This window comes from Tympanuchus pallidicinctus, unplaced genomic scaffold (genome assembly GCF_026119805.1).
Source record: "Tympanuchus pallidicinctus isolate F22 unplaced genomic scaffold, pur_lepc_1.0 scaffold1, whole genome shotgun sequence".
NCBI classification, from domain to species: domain Eukaryota; kingdom Metazoa; phylum Chordata; class Aves; order Galliformes; family Phasianidae; genus Tympanuchus; species Tympanuchus pallidicinctus.
The window spans coordinates 102,916,090-102,937,179 of record NW_026294618.1 but is presented as its reverse complement, the minus strand read 5'-3'; the positions used below and the strand labels follow the sequence as shown (position 1 = coordinate 102,937,179).

At 41.7% G+C, this 21,090-nt stretch overlaps 1 protein-coding gene across 5 annotated transcripts in view; it reads right to left on the bottom strand.

Annotated features, from left to right (window-relative positions):
- Positions 1-1,493: 1,493 nt before the first annotated feature.
- Positions 1,494-21,090, bottom strand: part of PLEK (pleckstrin) — a 56,610-nt gene continuing 37,013 nt past the window's right edge. For 4 of the 5 annotated variants that reach the window (XM_052678615.1, XM_052678705.1, XM_052678378.1 and 1 more), the window contains 8 exons: positions 13,283-13,438; positions 9,714-9,895; positions 8,492-8,583; positions 7,498-7,682; positions 6,008-6,112; positions 4,841-4,924; positions 3,529-3,598; positions 1,494-2,845 (listed from right to left, as the gene is read on the bottom strand). In XM_052678615.1, the coding sequence (XP_052534575.1) occupies positions 2,706-2,845; positions 3,529-3,598; positions 4,841-4,924; positions 6,008-6,112; positions 7,498-7,682; positions 8,492-8,583; positions 9,714-9,895; positions 13,283-13,432 (1,008 nt within the window). In that variant the 5' untranslated portion in view covers positions 13,433-13,438 and the 3' untranslated portion in view covers positions 1,494-2,705. Of the gene's footprint in view, positions 2,846-3,528; positions 3,599-4,840; positions 4,925-6,007; positions 6,113-7,497; positions 7,683-8,491; positions 8,584-9,713; positions 9,896-13,282; positions 13,439-17,346; positions 17,477-21,090 lie in introns of those variants that run through there. The other variant, XM_052678459.1, reaches the window with a different exon arrangement.

The following is a 21,090-nucleotide window of genomic DNA, read 5'->3' as shown; positions in this document are numbered from 1 at the left end:
CCCCAAGAGATTTGCCAACAATACCACTCATGTGTAGGCACTGTACCAACAGTTGCATTCCTCCTTTGCAATGCTAAGCTGGACGAGTTTCTGTTTTTCATTTTCCTGTGCTATAGGATATTTTGGGGTTAGTGAGGTCTGAGAAACCACAAAGCAATTATCAAAAAAGCAAGGCTGAGCAAATAGTTATCTTCTCTTCACTGTGAGGCTTCCTTCCTCAGAATAACAGACCAGGCTTCAGCGATCCTGTCAGCTTGCATGAGATACAGGAAATGCCTGCTACAAACTGATTTCCTCTATGTCCTAAATGGATGTGACAACACTGTCTCTGCCAGCCCGCTGCCTCAGCACAGCTGCATTTTCTGTTATTTCTGAGAAGAAACTCAGCTTATTAAAGAACGAGATCTGATCCTTTACCAGAAGTAATTCAAGGAAGTGAAAGACACCAGGAGTGCTCTACCACACACAGTAGAAAATTACCCAGATTCAAGGGTACAAGCAGCTTCTTGAACAAATCCATGTTTCCTTTAGGATAATGGAGACTCTGCTGACTGCCAGTATTCGCTGTTCTCTACTGTTGAGGTCACAAATATGCCAAAGCCTGCAACTTCTGAAAAACCAAGCACTTTGGGGGTTAAAAAAAGAAAAAACACCAGAGATCAATAAACAAATGGAGATGCCTGTGAGATAAAAACAGAGTAGAAAGTGTGGTTGAGCTTTGAGCTTAGCATAAGGCCCAACATATTTTCCTTTTGGGCTGATACAGTCTTCTGAGGTCCAGATCTCATCAGACTACACTGGCTTCTACCTGCAGAGATTCACCAACAAGAGAGTCCCAGCAAAAAGTGGTACCTGTTCTTCTGCAGGTGTTTGATATCAAACCACAACTCCATAACATGAACATAACTGCAGAGTGTTCTTTAGGCAAGAGTGAAAGGCACAGTATTGGTATCATGTTAGAAAGCAACAAGCCATACTTAGGCCATCAACCTTCAGGTACATTAGATTAGATCTCTTCAGACTTGCTTTCTATTAACTTTGCTATCTGTGTGAACGAGATGATGATACATTCATACCCTTTCCCCTCCAAAAGGGGGAAAAAAAAAAACCAAAAACCAAACTTATCAGCAATCTGTTATTGTATTTATAGCTTTCCATTGTGCAGATAACCATATCAACCCAAATGCATGCAGTGGATCACCAAAGCTTTGTTTTCATGTTAAATGAAAGCACCATGCCCTGAGAGATTATCATCACCAAGCTGGTCCAATAGACCAAGGCACAGTCCAGTTACTGCAGAAGCTGCTTGTACTACCGCTTTACCAAAACAACAACAGCTTTTGTGATAATACAGCTTCCATGGACCAGATGAAGTTTCTTCCTGAACATCAATCTGGTTACCCTAAGCTAAAGTAGCAGCTTTTCCTGGCTCTGTTTGCATGGCATATGTGTGAATAGGGTAAATACACATATAATGAAAACAGAACTAAAGATAAGCTTTAGAACCATATTTATTTCTTAGTTTCAAGAAACCTGAATAAGAGTTCTTAAGGATAAGAAATCTAATTTATCTTTTTAAGTTTCTTTTTAAGTTCTTTTTTTAAGAAAAGGCTACGTGCAGAATGTCACATGATGACCTCCAGTTAAAGTTTGAAGACTTGAAGGTTGGAGGCATAAGTATGACAAAAAAAACAAAGATTGATCAGGCAACTTGACACCATCAAACAACACTTATTGCAGAACTAATAAGGCTCCTCTAATATGACTTAAAGCACAGAGCCAAGCATTGAGTACATTTCTGTAGGTTAAGACAGACCCTAATCAACAGCACCTCAGCTGGAAATTCAAGTATCAACTTATGGATCCTTTTCCTCTTCCTGAAAGATTCTTAATTCAAATACAGGTCAAATCAGCAGTGCACAACACTCCAGCAGCTGCACTGGCATCTAAAGGAAGCAAAACAATGATCCTGGAGCAGATTCTTTTGGAGAAATTTAGTGAAGGTCAAAATGAAGTTGGTACAGAAAAACTGAGATTGCTTCGGAAGAATCACAGGCAAAGAATTTTCCTGCATGGATACTCATACAGCTGTCATTGATTTGTACATTTGTACACTATGCTTTCTGCATAGTGCTACCACAGTTGTCTGTACTCTTCCTTTCCTTGTCACTGAAGGATTATAAAGGTGTGGATCACATTTCCAAAAAATATTTATTTCCTTAGCTCTATTGCATTACTTGGATAGCTGAACACGGCAGCAGAAAGATGGGCTAGTAAAGAAGAAAGGGTAAAGTTTGTCTTGGGAATCCCTTGAGTTATTAGAGGATACTCAAACAGTAAAGGCTGAATCATACTGGCTTTTCCTTGTGTACAGACAGCAACAAGATCCTGTCCGCTCTTAATGGTGAAATCCTCGCTATCAGCAGTGGCAGCAGGGAAAGGCATAAGGTATAACCTTCCCAAGGCATACTGAATACTACAAGAAGCACACACTAACGTAACATTCTATGCTATAATTTAGTAAGATACTTTCCACTTGTGTTGTGGTTGTGCCCACTACAGAACCGAAACTTATTCCCCCCTCCCAACCCACAAGCCTTAGGAGGCTTTTCTGGTTGACATGACTTTATCTCAGTGAAAAGCTAAAATTCCTGTTTTGTTTTGAGCAATCAGTTTCAGTTGTCCTTATTGCTGGTGGATCATCTTCATTTCCCAGTCCTAGCAACTGTCTGAATTGCTTTGATCCACTCTGTACGCTCTGCAGATGAAGCTGCTTGCAAGTAATAGTGGACTTCACTTGCTGTGATTATTTCAAACAGGTTGTTTTCAACGTCATGCTTCTTGGCTACAGGAAAGAAATAAGGAAGTCAGCTATGAGTGATCAAAGTCTTGCATTTAAAACGTTTCTTCCTTTACATTCTGTGAAGGGATTTGCCCCCTTTCTATAGCTGTGCCTGGCCATACCTGTGTAAGCAGTTTGCAAAATTAGGCCCATGAAATCTGTCATTGTTTTGGAGTAAAAAAATATGAATTCTGCACATTTCACCACTGCTTCGATGGAGAAGAGAATGCATAGAGTGAATGTTTCTTGTTCCTGCAGCAATGCTAACCATTGCTCTTCCCACAGCTTCTAGTTTTGGGAAGGAGAAGAATATGTAGAGCAGCAAATTCATTGGCACTGCCATTTGTAACCTAAAGTTACCATCCAAAAAACAAACTAACAAGAGAACTCAGCTTATTTCTGTGGCCAGTTATCTTAACATAGGGATACCAGGTCATCATTTTGACTAGTTTAAACAACTGACAAAGCACAAGATACCCTGTTGCTACCTTTAGTTACTAGAGGAAGGTACTGTGATAAAGATAACCGAGTAATTAGAATTATTAGTAATTAGAACAATTACTGAATTGGTGCAAATTGTTTTTGAGTAAAAATAAAAAAATAAAAGAAAAATCACTTGTGATTTTTTGGCAGATCGAAAGAATGCACCAAAACCCTGTAACAGCTCTTCCACTATGGTTCCTTACAGTCTGGCATATCTTCCACTGCAGTCACCACGCAGCCCCTCAAGTGGATTGCTCCTAGTGGATCTTCTCCCTGAGACAGATACAAAGTCAGCATAAAATACAACACTCCTCAAACTGTTCACATCTCTGTAACTGACTACAGCTCCACAGTGGAAACAACAACATTTGGCGACTAAGGGTGTCACCTTAGAAAACCAGGGATCCTCAGCCAGTGTAATATGAAGGGTAAGGGCGTTCACAGATCTGTAAATAAATAAGAAGCCTTTTGGAATTTGGAATTCAGGATCTGCAGAGTATTTTGCATGTCCTGAATAATGGCATGGAAAGAATATAAACCACCTTGTGCCAACTACAGGCTTTCCTTTTCATGGTGAAAAGAAGCTTAATTAGAAAGAAGAGCAGATCTTAGAAAGTTTTTGTTTGCTTAATTAGAGAAAAAAAACAACCAAAAAACAAAACCAGCAGGAGCTGTTATAACTTTGACTATTTTTCCTTCTTTCATGCTTCTAGACTGTGATAGGCAAAAAATGCATGGAGAAGCACCTCTATTAGCATAAGCCTGAAACATGCATTTCCTGTGAGCTGACACTTCAGTATTTTGGGAGGAAAAGCCAGGAGTGGGGAAAACACACCAGAAATGGAGGTCAAACTCTTCAGTGTTGAGTCCCCATTGTGTCTAAGCTGCTTCTGCCAAGCAGGACAGGCACAGAACCTGTAACCCACAACAACAGCACTGCTCCTGCAGCTGTCTGACAAACACACATAATGGGCTGAACCCATATGGACGCCTGCTTTTAGGGTAGGTTTTTTCTGCAGTGATGCTCCTTCCTTTCTCAGAACAGTATTTGGCCTATTACAATTACATGCAAAGTAAAGTGCCATGTCTCAGTCTGACATGGAAAATTATGAACTGCAAAGTGACTGTATTGCCTTAATTTGCTCTTTTCAATTTGTTCACTTCTAATTGACCACAGAGACAAGGTGAGAGCACAGTTCAGTACTGACTGCTCCCAGGTCTGGATGTCACTTGCCACCCTGACATGCCAGCCCCCAAAAACATCATTCCCTCTTACTCTTCCAGAGTGACCAGGCAGTGTGAACATAAATTGCCCCATTGCCCTGCCTGGCTTTTTTTAATCACACATTCCTAAGCAAATACTTCACTCATATTTCTAGAGGAGGGCAGCCTGAAAATCAAACAAACAAAAAACTAACCAAACTTCAGCAACAACAACAACAACAAAAAACAACCCCAAAGCAAAACTGCCAAACAAACAGAAAAATAATTCAAAGTTGACCAAACGTGTCTTACTCCAGCAGGATCATAGTAGTGAAGATATGCAGGGTCCTCTCTTAAAACAAACTTTCTCACTTTCCAGTTTTTCCTCCGATGCCCCTAGAAAAATTCAAAAACACAGATGTCATGAACTGCCCTCCCTGCAAATGCTTATGGCCAACGGTGCAGTTATAATTGCACATATATATAATCATTGCTATTAGCAGCCAGGCTCAGATCCTAACATTTCTCCACAGCATCCCTGGCTGGATGGCTGAGGAAGCTTTCATGCCAATTCACAGCAATGCCATTCTGAGACACTCAGCCCTCCTAGGGCTCCAGGCACTGCACCCGACTTCTAGGGGCTGCCCTCAGAGCATAATATCAGCATGTAGATTTAGCTCCAAACAGTGCAGGCATCCAAATGTTAATAAAAGTTGCCCCAGCCTTTAGTCCATCACCTCCAATCAATCAGTATTGTTTAAGTGCATTCCAGCTCTGGGAGATCTCATCCTAGAGCTCAGTTTGGCCCAGCTGGTCACCTCAGGGACTCCTGCTGGTCACAAGGACCCTAGGCATACATGGACTACATCCAGCTCATCTGGTTCTGCCCTTTGTTCTTCCTGGAAGATGGGAAATTTCCCTTCCTGACCTTCCCAGCCTGAACACGATGAGTCACCAGAAAAGCTGCAGGGAAGACAGACTGGGTGACATCCCAGGGCATCAGATCTGGAAGCATTTCAGGAAGCTGAAACACTGACTCATTTTACAGCACTCACAATGTAACTGCAGTAACGCCATTACACAGCAGGACTACATTTTCCCCCATCCATCACTCCAGTCTTGAAAACAGACATAATCAGCAGAAGCAGTGGTGCCTACAGTGAGCCACAGTTCACTGAGGGTGACCAAATCCAGATTAAGTGGTAAAGAACATCATGAATCATTTCCTCTTGGCATTTCAAAATATTGGTTTCTCAACTAACTATTGCTGCTTGCAATAGTTCCTACTAACCAGGCTGAGGTGAATGTGACAGGGTAAGTGTTAGCAGAAAGACATACCTAATTTCTTCTGTTGCTTTTGAGTAACTTGGTTGAACAAGAGAAATACAAGGCTTATTTTTCTCTTCTTTAAAGCTTTTAAGAGGAAAAGAGTAATCCTGTATCTTAGGCTAGAAAGGGTAGAAGGTGCGTGGTACCAACCTGTTTTAGCAAACATCCTTGTTTGACTATCATGCCTCTGAATTCTTCTTTCAGGACCACATCATCATCACTAGAATTCCCCTCACAGAAAAATCCACTGTCAGGCTGCATGATCACAAGAGAACATTAAGTAGTTACACAAATGGTACATGTTTATACATGATGTATGAGTGTGGCTTCTTTGCCTTCCTTCCACTCTGTTTCTGATACCTAAAAAAACCCAACTCTTTCACTGAAAAACACTCCAGTAAAGTTGAGGACCTCTCCATGTCACACTGGAAGCATTTCAGATTGAGGACTATGAAAACAGGTCTTCGGGCTTCTGAAGAGAGCTGTAGCACCTCCACGCATCACAGTTTACATGAAGCAAAGCTGGCACAGCCAATACATTTTGGGCTGCCCATTCCCAACCCAATGTACCTCTCCTCTTCCTACATCAAGCACAGCATCTAAAATTTGTTTCCATCCAGGCTGTCTATCATCTCAGATAATCTGTGATGCTGCTTAGTGAAACTATGTAATTCAAATGGTATAAATGAAGGTAACCATTTGTACTGTATACAGTAATCTTTTGTACTTCCAGTTCATGTGAAAACAAGCCAGGTGCTGACCTGGAGTTTCCTCCCCCAGATCACTGAAGCAAACTAAAAGCAAGTTTAAAGCAAGCAGAATGCACAACGGCTATCAGAAGCGTCATGGGTAGCCAGGAACCATAATGGCTACATGGTTCCTTCACCAGCACTGCCAGTGCTTCTGTTTCTGCCCAGGTACCATAGAGATACTCTAGGAAAACAAAGCAAGCAATGGGAAATTCATTTCAGTGAAGTAGGGTGATTCTATGCAGTAAGTATAAACAGAACTGTAAAACTGAAGCAATTTTACACGACAGTAAGAATACTTTTTGCAAGCATAAGTTTATAAGGCAAGCATTTTTAAAAGCAGTATTTGGCTGTGATTGCAGTTCTTCATATTCTGTGGACTGATTTGAAGAAATAAACTGAAAAGATTGGGTAAGCTACCCAGGACAGGGGTTACAAGTAGATATTGAAAGCTTCTGCTTCTTGGCTTATAGGCAAACTCTGCTTGCATGCATGTGAACTGAGTCACATCTGATGGCTCTGAGCACAAAAACGTGTTTCCAGCTTGAGCTGCTCTAAGAAGCCTCATGATGATGAATTACTCCCTTCCCTTCCATTGAATCATCATAGGGGAGCTGGTGGCCAAGTCTTGGTTACTGCTGAAATTAATGGGAACAAAGTCTAAACTAAAAAGAGCCCAGTTTGATCTCTGTACTCAGCTCACACAGAGCGACAGAAGAACTGACCTTACAAATGTTGAGTCAGTTTATTCTGAGCGTCACACAGAGAAAGATGTTTAACACGGAACTCTCAATTTCTGACAACCTTTCCTCCAGGACTTAAAAAACAAGGCTCAAGCCTGAGAAGAGTATCTGCAAACCAGAAACAAAGGAAAACCAGTACAGCACTCACAAAGTAGTAATAGGCATCACTAAGATCCAGGAAAGGGGTATCTGACAGTCCCTCAGCTGCAGCCTTGGATGTATCTCCTGCAGGCTGTAGGTAGCCTTCATTCAAGAGAGAGGAGGCAAGCATGAGGCCTTCTTTGCGATTTCGGATGGAGTTGCTAGACACCAGCCAGTCAATCACAGCAGTGCCTGGTTACAAAGGAATTAACAATATGAATATCAGCCACAGACCAAGACAAACACACAGAAACCTTATATAAAAAAAAAACAGCAAGAAATAAACACCACAACAGGCAACAAGTCCACTCCATCTAAACACAAGTCTCCTGAAAGATATTCTCAGTGACAATGCAGAGAATTAATCTGCAAATGTGCCTGTGTCATTCAGTGAGGTACAGCTAATCCAATTGATGTCCTGGGCCAATACAACTCCTGAACCCTGTATTTCCAGGAGAAAAGAGCTTGGAAAAGATGCAGGGCTGAGCTGGGAAGCTTCAGCAGGAGGGACTGGAAAATCCAAGCCTGGAGGAGACAGTCTTTCAAGCTGCAATGTTACTGATGCAGTGTTGTAGAAAGAGGTTGACATTCAAGCTTAGCACCCACAGATTTGAGTTGGAGCAGGACAGGAATTAAAACATGACACAGTTTGATGTAGAAAAATTCAGTGAGAAACATTTCTTCTGGAATTGTTTCACAGAACTTTCTAGAAAGATCTATTTCAATCTTGCTGGCACTCATTCGATTTTCTCTCCTCCATATGACTGTATCTGAACCCTCCCAAGCTTCATCCTTTGAGCATGTCCCACAATGGTCAACATGACCTCTGCCAGGCTTTCCTCTCAAACTTTCTTCACAAACTGTACTTTAAATGGCTTGGAGCTGTTTTAGTCTATCTTTAGACTCTTAGCCCTGTGCTCTTTTTATTGAACAAAGGGAAGAAAAAAAAAACAAAAAAAACAGGACAAAATCTCCAAAAAACCAGGACAAGATCTCCTTACCTGTAAAGCAGTGATTGAACACTTTTTTATCTTTTTCCAGCTTCAATTCCTTTATACCCTTTTCAGGATCTTTCATTGAGAGGTACAAAGCACTGTGCATAAAACAAACAACAAAAACTGTTAGCATGTAAAAAGTTACATCCAGCTGTTATAGAAACATTCTTTCACAGGATCTTCATATTTTGCTAGCATAGTGCTCTCTGCAGTGCTATAGCATGGCTTAGTGTTTTTCTCCTGAAAAGCTTTCTGTGCAAAACATGGAAGCTTCACCATTGCCATCAGAAATACAGGCACGGTGCAGAAAGGGCTCATCATTAATTGGCCCCATTTCGAGACTGTCCCAGCTTGTGATGACTGCAGTGTGAACAGAGGAATACCTACTGTGGAGGCTATTTGAACAGAAAGCCTGTGACTGGGACATCCCTTAAGCACATATGCTTTCAGAGGGCCCAAGTAACCTCAGTGACTCCTGATCTGACTTCCTCCTTCCCATCTGCTTTTCACTTGCTCAAAACTAATTCCCCGAGGTTCTGAAATGAGAAGGACAAACACTATGTGTCACAGGCTAAATTCTTTGGCTTTTTATTCAATCAGGGTGATCCTCTGATGAATCCAGTGAAGACATTTAGTTGGATCTTTGCCCCTTATTGTTTCACTGTCCTGTAAGAAGGACCACAGGCTCACTCCTATTCTTTGTATTTGCTGCTCAGAGACAAATATCACACTGACCTGTACTGACAAACAGAAGGCATCTTGAGTGTGCCCTTTATGTTTCCTTCTCCCTTTGCCAACTCCAAGTACTCTGGCAGGCACTATCTTCATCATGCAAAAACCACTGCTAACAGTAGTATTTGTCCAGAGATAAGATAAATATAAAAACATTTTTACAGTAAATTCTGTCCTCTGTGAAAATGCTTCTCCTAAAAGAATCACATGTAGCGCTGCAGTGTACACAGAAGCCTGCTCATAAGCCAAATCCTTTGACAAATTAGCTTGTTTTTATAAAGATGATGCTTTAAAAAAAAAAAAAAAAAGTCTTCCCAGTTCTCATCACAAGTTATTTTTTGCCATGCTGAAACTGTCAGTTATGCAGAAAGGACTCCAAGGGAAACTGGATTGGTAGCATGGACAGACATACTAATAGCTCTTCCATGCTGAGGTTACATCTCTGCCACTGCCTGCAGAGGGAAGTAAACAGACGAGCAGAGCTACAAGAACATACCTCAAGTTGATTGTTTCAGGAAGTCTGATGGATTTTCTTGTGGATTTTCTGGCAAATCTTTGACCTCCATCTATGCACTGAATTGCCTTTTTGACATCCCGTACCCAAGCATCTCTCTCTTCCAGGTAGGAGGCTTGAAAAAAGTGGTCTTGCTGCTTGGCTGCAGTGAGTTTGAAGACAAACTGGAAGGATAAATAATGTTTTTTTCAAGTTACTTTAGTGTAGCTGGTGCCACCATGGCATACAGTCTATCTAAGGGGCTTTGGAGAGTGCCTTAGAGCCACAGTCAAATAATTCTAAAGAAAAGCATGGACAGGCAGTACAGATAATGGACTTCTGTTACTTTCCAGCTAGAGCTAACATCAGCAAAAATGAGTGGCACCGATATAGCTGATGATTTTAACATTTGCTGGCAAGTCCAACATAGCTGAAAGACTGAAGTACCCATCCCCTGCAAAATCACATGGGTGTAAACCTGTCTCACTATTTAGAGATGTGGTCAGTCTGGAGGAGAGGCAGTAACGAAAAAACAAACCACACCATATGCTTAGAGAGAAGAAAACTGTCACAGAGAACAGCTGCACTTGTTTGCAGTCTAGCACACTTCTAAGGATTTGGCAGGGAAATGATAAATCCAACTCTGAGATACACATCGTGATCACTGCCTCTCTAATATACACTGACCCCAATGGAAAACTTGTACTCCCACAAAATGAGAACAGATCTTTTAAAGGCAGGACTAGGCAGAGAAAAAAAACAAAAAAACATCAACTTGGAAAAAAAAAAAAAACCCTCTAAATTCAGACTGTTTGATCTTGCTTTCATCCAGTGACCTTTTGGATGGAAAATCCAGGTCAAATTACTCAGACAAGAGGGCTTCCATTTCCTCTAAAATACAACTCCCCGTAAGAGGAACTGCTACGTTTTCCATAGCTGTACAAGAATAAAAAGGCTCAGTGGGCATCAAACTGGAAACATCAAGCTAATAATGGAGCAAACAGCATGGGTCCATAAGGACAAGTAGAGACTATCATCAGAGGGCACAGAACAGTGGATCTACAGCAATGAAATCAAGACTGAATCATCAGCTGTCTCCAATCCTAGAAGTGAACAAACTCCTTTCTGGAGATGTGTATCTATTTGTGCTTTTGAGAAAATTAGAGCATTAGCTTGAACTAAACACCAACATTTTAGATAAATGAATCCCACTATAAGGAGCCATACATGATAATGCCATCCAGAGGAAGAGAGAGGAAGAAGGAATATAGCAGAATTAACATCACGTTGAGCAATGATAAAGATTCACATCAAGACCAGTAAACAACGGTGAGTACATTTTGCAATTAAAATCATTAAATATGCAGTCACAGCCTCTTGGGAACAAGCTTTATCTGTTTAAGAAATCCAAGATTACTTCCTTTCCCCTCAACATCTGCTTTTTGAAACTGATTTACCAAACTGTGTGCTGTAACTTGCACCCATGAGGTTTCAGACTGTATCACTGCATTGAGGCCTACCTGACTCAAACAGCTGAAATCTGACCAGATGAACATGGAAGTCTGCTCACAGCTTAATATTCCCTGCCCCAGTGTGAATTCAAATAATACTAGACTTAAAACAGACCTAATTAGAATTACCCCACTTCTTACCCTACAGAAATCTTGACCACACTTGATCTTCTTGACCATCTTGACTACACTTCCATTTTTAGTGCTATAAATGCATTCAAGCCACTATAAACCAGAATTATTCCCATAAGCAGCACAACTGTATGTTTTAGCATGCAATTAACTAGAATGCACAATGCAATACAGAGGCTTTGAATTCAGCTGCATAATAAAGACATAAAATATCAAAAACTAAAGTTCCTGTATTTTCAAGGAATATATGCAGTAATTTAATCATGTTGGGCAGTAACTACTAGTAAGAACAATCCCAATAACACCACTGCTTGTAGGAATTAGTATGCAGCAGTTTTGACTGTTTGAGAAATGCAAATTTGCACTTCTTCAGGGCTGCTGCTCTATGGACTTGCAGAGGGATCTCACTGACCTAACAAAGAGGATCTGCTCCAACACCTAATGAAGTCATTGGGACCACTTCCACTGACTTCAACAAACTGCATCAGATTTTACTTCTGAAAAGGCACGTGCCTTGTCTTCCTGATCTGACACTGAATACTTTACCCCTCTGCCTATTTTGGGAGTGCACATGCAACCACTACAGAACAACAGTGATTTTATTAGGACATCAAACACAAAAAAACCTGTCCAGAAAAAAATGCTTTACAAGGAAAAAATGAATGTCTAGTACTATACTGTAGGATCTGATACTCCAGAACAGCATCCTCCTCCCACATATAGAGTAAGGAAAGCTGTACAGAGGGTTGTTAATTAGATAGTGCTGAGACACAGTTTTAAACTGACAGAATTAGAACCAGATGCGTACAGATACACTGTCTTCCTTCATTTGATTATTTAATTTTCTTCCCCCATGCTCAAGTCCCTGAATGTAATTACACTTTATTGTTCAGGGTTTGCAAAAGAGGGGAAGTCAAGTGCAGTAATGCAGAGTTCTGGCTTGCACATATGCTTGCTGAAGCAAAAGGTCAGATCCAAAGTTGCAGGGGTTACCAGTAAAGCTTGCCCAGCCTTGCCAGAGGCTGAGTCGGGCAGAAGCTGTCAGCAAGAAGGAGTAGATGGCTTTGGTCTCAAATGTTTCTGAATCAACTGAATGCTCTCCCTTGCCAGCTCAGGTATTGCTGTATCTATGATGACCATCGGATAAGGATGCACGATCATAAAATCCTCCTTCCAGACACAACAGTACAGTCTTCTCCTGGACTAAATGCTTGCTACTAAACTCTTTCAAACAAGACTTTGAATTTACCAATATCATGATACGTGCATCTCTTTGGGAATTTGGACCTTACCTTGCTTACTGTGCTTGCCTACAGAGAGCCCAAATGCATAGCATCATTTCAACTAATTTCTCCAAATCAGTTTTGGTTTTTCACTCTGAGTAAACATGTAGCTCTTAGTCATAGGTAAAAGCTCTACATATAACCACATAACATGCAAATAAAACAGATTATATGAGTATGAACTACCTGACCTCATGTACTTACTGAATGGTAACGAAACAGTTTGGAATCACAGCTTTTTTAGGGCATTTGTATCACAGCATTTATCTCCCTCCCACTCAAGCAAACTAGTCAGTGCTCTTTGGCAATAACTATGTTTTTCCAGGGCTCATGAGACAGTTTACTACAGTTTTATTTTGTGGCTATTGGTACCGTGAAAATACAATTTAGATCCATTATGACAGAGTCAGAAATCCAAACAACTGCTTTCTGAGCTGCTTCTCTTGAAATATCCTGTGCTGTTCCTCAAGCAGTCACACCTTTCAAACACTACAAAAGTCCAAGCCTGCTTGTGACCTTCTAAGACAAATGAGAGTGATCACCAGGATATGAATAAGGAATCTAACTACCAGCCTTGTGCCCTTTCAGGGCCTTCAGCAGTTTAAGTATACTGTCAATCATAGTTATTAGAAAAAGAAGTACTTACCATTCTTTTGCCAAAGTCTTGGCATGGGCTGTTGATGGTGCTTCCTTTTAGTGGGATCATCCCTTTGGGGCTGTTGTCAGACTTCCGCTTGTAGAATTCAATTCCATCTTCTAAGAGCACAACCCACATTGGCTTCCAAGTATTAAACATGCTACCCTGCATTGAGAAATCAATGGATATCATGTGAACAGTGAAGATGTGATCTTCCACAGAACATCTGACTCTAAATTAATTATCATGTCTCAAGGGGAACACTAAACCATAACCGCATCCATCTTATTATGCAGTTCAAACACACTGTTGTTATTCTTCTGACCACCATTTACTTCCTCTTCCAGTGGCCCCACCTGTAAGTTTTTCCAATATTTTCCCTGTAGGCATTTCTTTTCAGCTTGTCCCAGCCACTTTGATTCAAGATGACAGCCAGCAGGGTGAGGGAGGTGATCCTGCCCCTCTGCTCTGCACTGTGAGACCTCACCTGGAGCACTGCATCCAGACATGGAGTGCTCAATACAGGAGAGACATGGAGCTGCTGGAGAGTGTGCAGAGGAGGGCTGCAAAAATGAGCCCAGGGATGGAACACGTCCCTGTGAGGACAGGCTGAGAGCTGGGCTGTGCAGCCTGGAGAAGGGAAGGATCCAGAAGACCTGAGAGCAGCCTTTCAGTATCTGATGGGGGGCTGTAAGAAAGAAGGGGACAGACTCTAGCAGGGTCTGTTGTGGTAGGGCAGAGGGAAATGATTTCAAACTAGGAGAGCGGAGATTTAGATGGGACATAAGGAAGAAGTTTTATTTTTTTTTTTTACACTAAAAGTGGTAAGGCAGTGGAAGAAGTTGCCCAGAGGAGTGGTTGATGCCCCAACCCAGAGACTTTCAAGGCAAGGCTGAGCCAGGCCCTGGGCAATCTGTAGAGGTCTCTGTTCATTGCAGGGGTGTTCAACTAGGTGAACTTTAGTGGTCCCTTCCAATTCAAGTGATACTAAGATTCTAAGTTTGCAGAGGATTTCTTGACTTCAGCAAATAGCAATGAGTAGTTTAAGGTTCTTAGGGTGCAGATCCCAAACTGCTGTGGTGAGAATTTGAGGTGCTTCATTTCATCTCTTGAAGTTTTTACCTCCTGTTTCTGAATCACAGTTTTTAGACAAGTGAAATATAGAGAAAGTCAGGGCCAGAACCTACATATAGTGAAATAAATGGCCAAAGTCTCAGGGACTCAAAGAGGAACGATCTGTTTCTCTGTGCTCAGTTAGCATGATTAAGCTCTAGAATTAAGAACCTTGTGCTCTAGCTAGCTCAGCCTGCCTGCAGACAGCTTTAAGAACAGTCACAATCCCAGACACAGAAGTGACTGACTTCTCATCCAAATGAACATTTAGATATGCTGAATATCAACAGCTTCTCTGAAGAATTACTGAAGAGCACCAGACATACATGGGTCCAGAATTCTTCAAAAACATTAGTTGTCCTTAGTCTTTCCAGCACAAAGAGAGACCCGTTTATTCCCCCTTCCCTCCCCCATGGTGACCGGACATTCTTAAAGCTGCAGATAGAAGCAAGGCAGACACCATCACACCGTGCAAAGTGCCTTGTTTTCATCTTCAGACATGAGAGAGGGACTGCACTAGCTGCATTTGCGTTTCTACACACGTGAATGGGACAGAAAAAACATCTTCCTTTTTTTCCCACCCCACCACTCCCCAAATATAGCCTTTCTCCATCACATCCTTCCTCCTACTTTTGCTTTCTATGCCTTTCACACTCCGAATCAGATCTTACATTCAGCTACAAGGTGAATAGGGAAAACTGTCAGCAGAGATGGTAGTAAGAATGGAACCTGCTCCCAGCCTCTGCAGCCCTCACCGGAGGCAGAAGGATCCCCACAAGCAAATGCTACCTTCCAAAGGAAAAATCACTATGCTGGGGGCTGTCTAGAAACCCAGCTGAACAGAGAGTTACAAAGAAGAGCCAGTCTTGGATATGGATTGCACACAGGGATTGAATGCTGTTTCCTCTAGTTTGATTTTTTGCTCATTTAAGCTGTATGAATTTATCATTTCTGGAGAACGTGACCCATAGGTTGAACTTCTGCTAAGGAATCAAGAAAGATGGTGATCCAAGACTTGAGCCACCACACAATCCTTTTATTTGCCAGTCTAGCACATCTTTTGATATTTCTGCTAATACTTCCTGAAGATTCTGACATGCCCTGCCAATGGAAGCCACTGCACAGCTGGGTTAGACCAGCAGCTTTACATCCACCTTCAGAAAGCCCAAACGTGGTCATGGTGATCTCAGCTAAAACTGCTCATGAAAGACAATCAAGAAGGATGCTGCATGTTTTTGTACTAAAAATCAGACCAACTCCTCTGCTCCAAAAACTTCATATAAAGATGGATGTTCTCCAAATTGGTTTCTAAATCATTAGCTGTGTTAAAAACTCATACAATCCTGCTTTGGAAGAACAACTTAAAAAAAAAAAATAATAAATTCCTGCAGCACTACATGAGTAGAAGCCGTTTTCCATGCTTGCTCAGAAGATTACACAAAGTCACCACAAATACACGTAGCAGCTTGGGACGACCTAAAACCCACACTGAATGCATATGTAATAGAAGTCATGCTGTACCAGCTAAAACACTGATCCTCAAGCATGTTCCCATGAGGTAAATTAGAAAAGAAGAGAGCCAGTGAAAAACAGCCTTCACCCTTGGCAAAGACAACTGTGGCTGTGTGAGTGACTTGTCTGGGAGGTGTGGTCCATAGCTTCACTTTAGAAGCATAACAAAAAAGAGGAGAATATTTCAGTAGCAGGTAAGATTGATAAGGACCTTGCCCATCCTGGCTGGAAGCTCTGCTTACAGAATCCACTGCAGTCTTACTGATAGATCAAACAGCTGCTACCAGTCTGGTCTGCATCTTCTCCTTTTGCCCTCCAGCCTCCATTTGGCACACTGCTGCTCTTCACCATCAACACAAACTCACTTCAGCAAGGACAGAACCACCTTACAGAAAAGGGGCACAATTTCCACTTCTCTATTGCTACTGAAACAGCACATGCAGCAGCAATTTTCCATTAGCAGTACCCACACAGAGAGACTTCTTGGGGACCAGCACCCACAGGAATGGCAGGAACTCACACCGGATGCCTGCACACATCTTTTCCCTGGCATGCCCCAGCCAGACACAGTGCTTGTGTTCCTAGCCATTTCCTTGCCATGGAAAAATATAGATTGTGAGCCACCTGCTCTAAATATTGGGCCACCAGAACTAGAGAGAACTGCAATCTGCCGTGAGTGAATTTGGTCATCTCTTTCCTCATGACAGCATCAGTTCAACTTTGAGATTACTGTATAAACTCGCCTACTTCCAGTGCCAGTGGAAATAAGACTGAGGAGTGGCCTCTATGCAACAGTGGCAGCAGATTAGAGCTCTCCAGCCAGCAGCTCTAAGGAGCTGAATTCTGGTTTTGATGAGCAGAGATCCCACAACAGAGCTCCTCCCTTGCTCCAGAACTGACTTGGTTTAAACTGCTGGACACCAGACTGGTCTCACTAAGGATTTCAATAACAGTTGTAACCTAATCCTTGTCCATGGTCCCACAAGCTCTCCCTACTTAGGGATAGCAACGTGCTTCTCTAATATTTTACTCTCTGATAAAGCACGGTAGAACAGGCTCTGGTCATTTTGAGCTGTTACCTATTTTACCAAGCTTCCAACCAAGGCATTTGTGTTTCTTAGTAAAAAAAAAAAAAAAATATATATATATATATATATATATATATTTGACCCAGAAGTACTGTAGGATAAACACAGAAATGCCTCATCACATAGTACTGCAACAAGATACGACTGCTAGCAGTACTTCTGTAATCAATAGATCACTTCTGTAATCACACTGTTTTACTACTCACAGAATTGCTTTCATTATTCACCTTCCTTTTTAGGAAGAAAAAAAAAAAAAAGCTTTTTAATTTTAAATAACTGAAAGCAAAGCATGTTTCCCTACACTTCCCCAGCCTGCTCAGTCAGCTCTCTTCTCCACCCTGTCCAAGGCTGCCTGCTTACCTTCTTCACCAAGTAGCCCTCCCTTATGCGCATCGGCTCTCGCTCCATGTTGCAGGCAGTCCTGCCCTCAGGTCTATCAGAGCCAGCAGTTAAGCTGCTCTGGTAACAAACTCTGTGGGGTGGGGTTTTTGGTGTTGTATTTTTTTTTTGAAACAGTACAGCTGTGTCACTTTCACAAGTTCCTCTGCCTGCTAATCATATGAAAAAAGGCCATTTCCTCTTACAGAGTGAGAGATAGGGAAACATAGAAGCATGAGATATTTATAGGTTGCCTCTGACAGAACAGGCGACAGCACAACAAAATGCTCAGCTCTATCAAGCACTGCCAGCCTTGATGGCGGAGTCCTGGGAAATTAAATGAGCACTTTAATGCCTAATCCCAATAAAGTGCGCTCCACAAATACATGAACTCTGGCAAAACAATGGAGGGTGGTGTGTGTGTGTGGTGTGTCACATGGCTTTGTGCTTACTAAAAGATCTCTCCAAGTTTCCAACTCCCTAACTCTGTGACTTCACCCCACCTTTGAAGCCTTGCTCCTGAGGCACCAGCAGGTAGGGTTTGGCAGTAAGCAGGAAAGCCTTTGCTTGGTTAATGATGCTGCGCCCTCTGCTGATACAAGAAATCTGGGTTTTAATACTGAGACTTCCCAAACTGGTTAGATGTCAAAATATCACTTCCTACGTGCATCTTTTACTTGTTACACAGCCCATTGGGTAATGTTTGTTCAAAAATAAGATAAAAACATTTTCCAACGTTGGGTATTATAGCAGTCACACTCCCTCTTTCCCATACAGGAGGAAGGATGGTGTTACACAGGAGGCAATGAAGAGGCCGCTGCACTGCCAAGAGCAATTCTGTCCTGAACAAGATTCCAAATCATGTTCACAGCTAAGCCCACTTAGGCTGCGGCTGAACCCAGGGTTAACTCAACCTCAGCCACTTGCAAAGGCCTTTTGACCTGACAGGCACAAGGCCTGGAGCTTCCTCCAAATAGCACCATCATTATTACAATATAAAGAGGTCTTCTGCTGGCTGGGATGCTCCTCTGAGCTCCAGGATCAAGTCAGCAACCCCGTTAGCTCTTTATGAAGTTGCTGCAGTGTTCCTACCAGACAAGGTCCACAGCCAAACGACCTGCTCTAAGCTCACTCAAACCATTTTTATCTACCCACTGTTTGTGTGATTGCTCCATCCCCACTGTGATGTTTGGCAAACTTCAGGGCATTCTCCTGCGTAGTGTTTCTGTGCTAAGTGATTCCTTTCGCTTTAAGAAGAGGAATAACTTCCTTCCATTTTGCTGTTTCCATCTTTTTGAAAGGCGCACTTTTTTCCTCCTTGAATGGATAACTGACAGTACAAGTCATTAACAATGACAACTCAAATATCTCTCATTGCATTCCTGGAAGCCTTTTTTATTTTATTTTATTTTTTTAACTGAAGGCCTCAAGGACATAAAACTATAGAGCCTGAGGATGAACATGAAAGACCAAGAAGTGGCTCACAGCTCCTATTTCTTTCTCTTCCTCAGCTGAGAAAAAGAAAGCTGGAAGTGCTTATAGGAACAAAGACAGAGGAACCTGTCAGCATCTTTCTCTCTGCAGGCACAGATTTTCCCCTTGGCAGCCCTGCTTACCAGCTGCTCCTGGATCAGTGTTTATGCTGAGTCAGGAGTAGCATCCTCCATGATAAACTATGATAGAAAGTGTCCAGGGACTGTTCTTGGAACAAGAACTGTCTGTATGACCTTATATTAACAAATGACTTACTGTGAATAGAAAAGGGTGCTGACACCATCATTAAAGAAAGGAAGCTCAATTTCTCATTTACCTGTGAGAAGAGCCCCTAGAGATGCATGAAATGCAATTATAGATACAGTGGCACCAAGCCAATGACTCCAGAATTTACCATTAGCTACCTAAGCAACGCACTGTCAAAGCATAGAATTATCTTTCTCTAGTGTTAGCTGGAATCACCCTCTTCTATAACTTCATAAATAAATACATATATATATATATATATATATATATATATATATATATATATATATATATATATATATATATAGCAGATATATATCTCTCATTTTCAAAGGTCAGCTATTCCTTTTGTCCTTCTGACTTGGTATCATATATTGCCCACTGTCACAAGGGAATCAGCACTTCACCTTGCCCAGACAGAAATGTGCTGATCAGCTGAGTCACTCAAGCAAAGCACAAAGTCCTTAACATTGCAGTGGCCCTATCAAGTGTGAAGGACAGGGTGGACTGCCAATGAATGATGAGCTACTCTGAAAAAGCAGCACTAGGCATAAGAGAGATGAAAGTCTGTTTTTCTTGTGTCTCTCCAAAATGAGATGATTTCTAGCAAAAAGATTGTAACATGCAATGTGTAAACCTGCTGTAAGTTACACTGCTTTCATTTCCGTGCAATGTAGATAAAGTTATATGATGCTGGATTACATTTGCCACAACAGCACAGTCTGCAACACAGGTTCATAGTCTAGCTCAGTTTATTAGCAAGTGTCCATTCTCATAAGAAAGATCTCGCTGCTAATTCCTTAGAATACCTTTCCTCCTGCCACTTCAGGACTCCCTCCTGCAAGCATTAAAAGAAGTAATCATCTGCATTTGTGTGAGTGAGAAACCTAGTTGAGAGAGTGATGTGCATTTACACCAAGATCACGAGCCATCTCATTGCAAATAAATGTGTAAGCTGCAAGGAATACAGGTAGTTTCTCAGTCTGTTACATCAGGTTTGCTGCTGCGTGCCATCCTTGCATGATCTTTTTTTTCCCCTCCAAGTAAGTATCATAAGCCCATTTCATCTGTAAAAGAGTAGTTAAGTCCTGCAGAAACATGCAGCTCTCCAGCAAATCAAGCTGAATTTCCAGTAGAAATTAAATCAAATGCCATATGTTCAAGATGATTGTACATGAAAAATAATAGAAGTGGTTTGCAAAGTGATAAAGATCCAGTCCAGCTGCCAGTAGAAGCAAAACCTTTCCTTGCTTTTACTCAGAAGCAAAGGTTTCAGAAGAATTACAGGACTGAACTGAGATCTGGAGAGTGCAAGCCTCAGCACAATTCACTCCATATGGCATCACACATATGGCTATTTTTAGTGAATGAGAGATTGTGGCTTTACATCCACTTCTCAAGAAGAAACCCAAAGCCAGGACATTCCCAAATTCAGCATGATATTAAAAAAATAATCAAGGAGAAGAAAGTGGGAAAAGGTCATCTGCATCACCTTGGAAATTAAATACTGCGTGTTCACTGTCATAAACAAGGCATCTTGTTCTGATCTTGTTCTGACCTCATGGCACATTTCATACCTTTAATTCTTGCAGAGCTGTGCAGCAGGATTAAAGTACTAGCAGGAAAATAGGAACTCCTGCATAAAAAGTAATACTGAAGAGTTAGTGCACTTGGCACGCCCTGCATAGAAAGATTACATAAGGTGGATCGAAAACACCACATGGACTTAAACAGAGTGTTTCCTAGGCAACTTGGATCAGCATATCACATATACCATGGCTTGCATGCTCATTAGGTCTGACTTGGCACAGAATGCATCCAACCTCATCTGTGACTTAGATCAGATACATGTATGTGATGCAGCCAAAACACAAGAGAGAGATGTAGGAGGATGAAGCTGCAGTGTGAAAGACCTTTGTAGTTCTGGAAAGAGAGCAGATCACTTGAGAAAGCTTACTGCTCTCCTCAAGAGTGCTACGGGGCTCA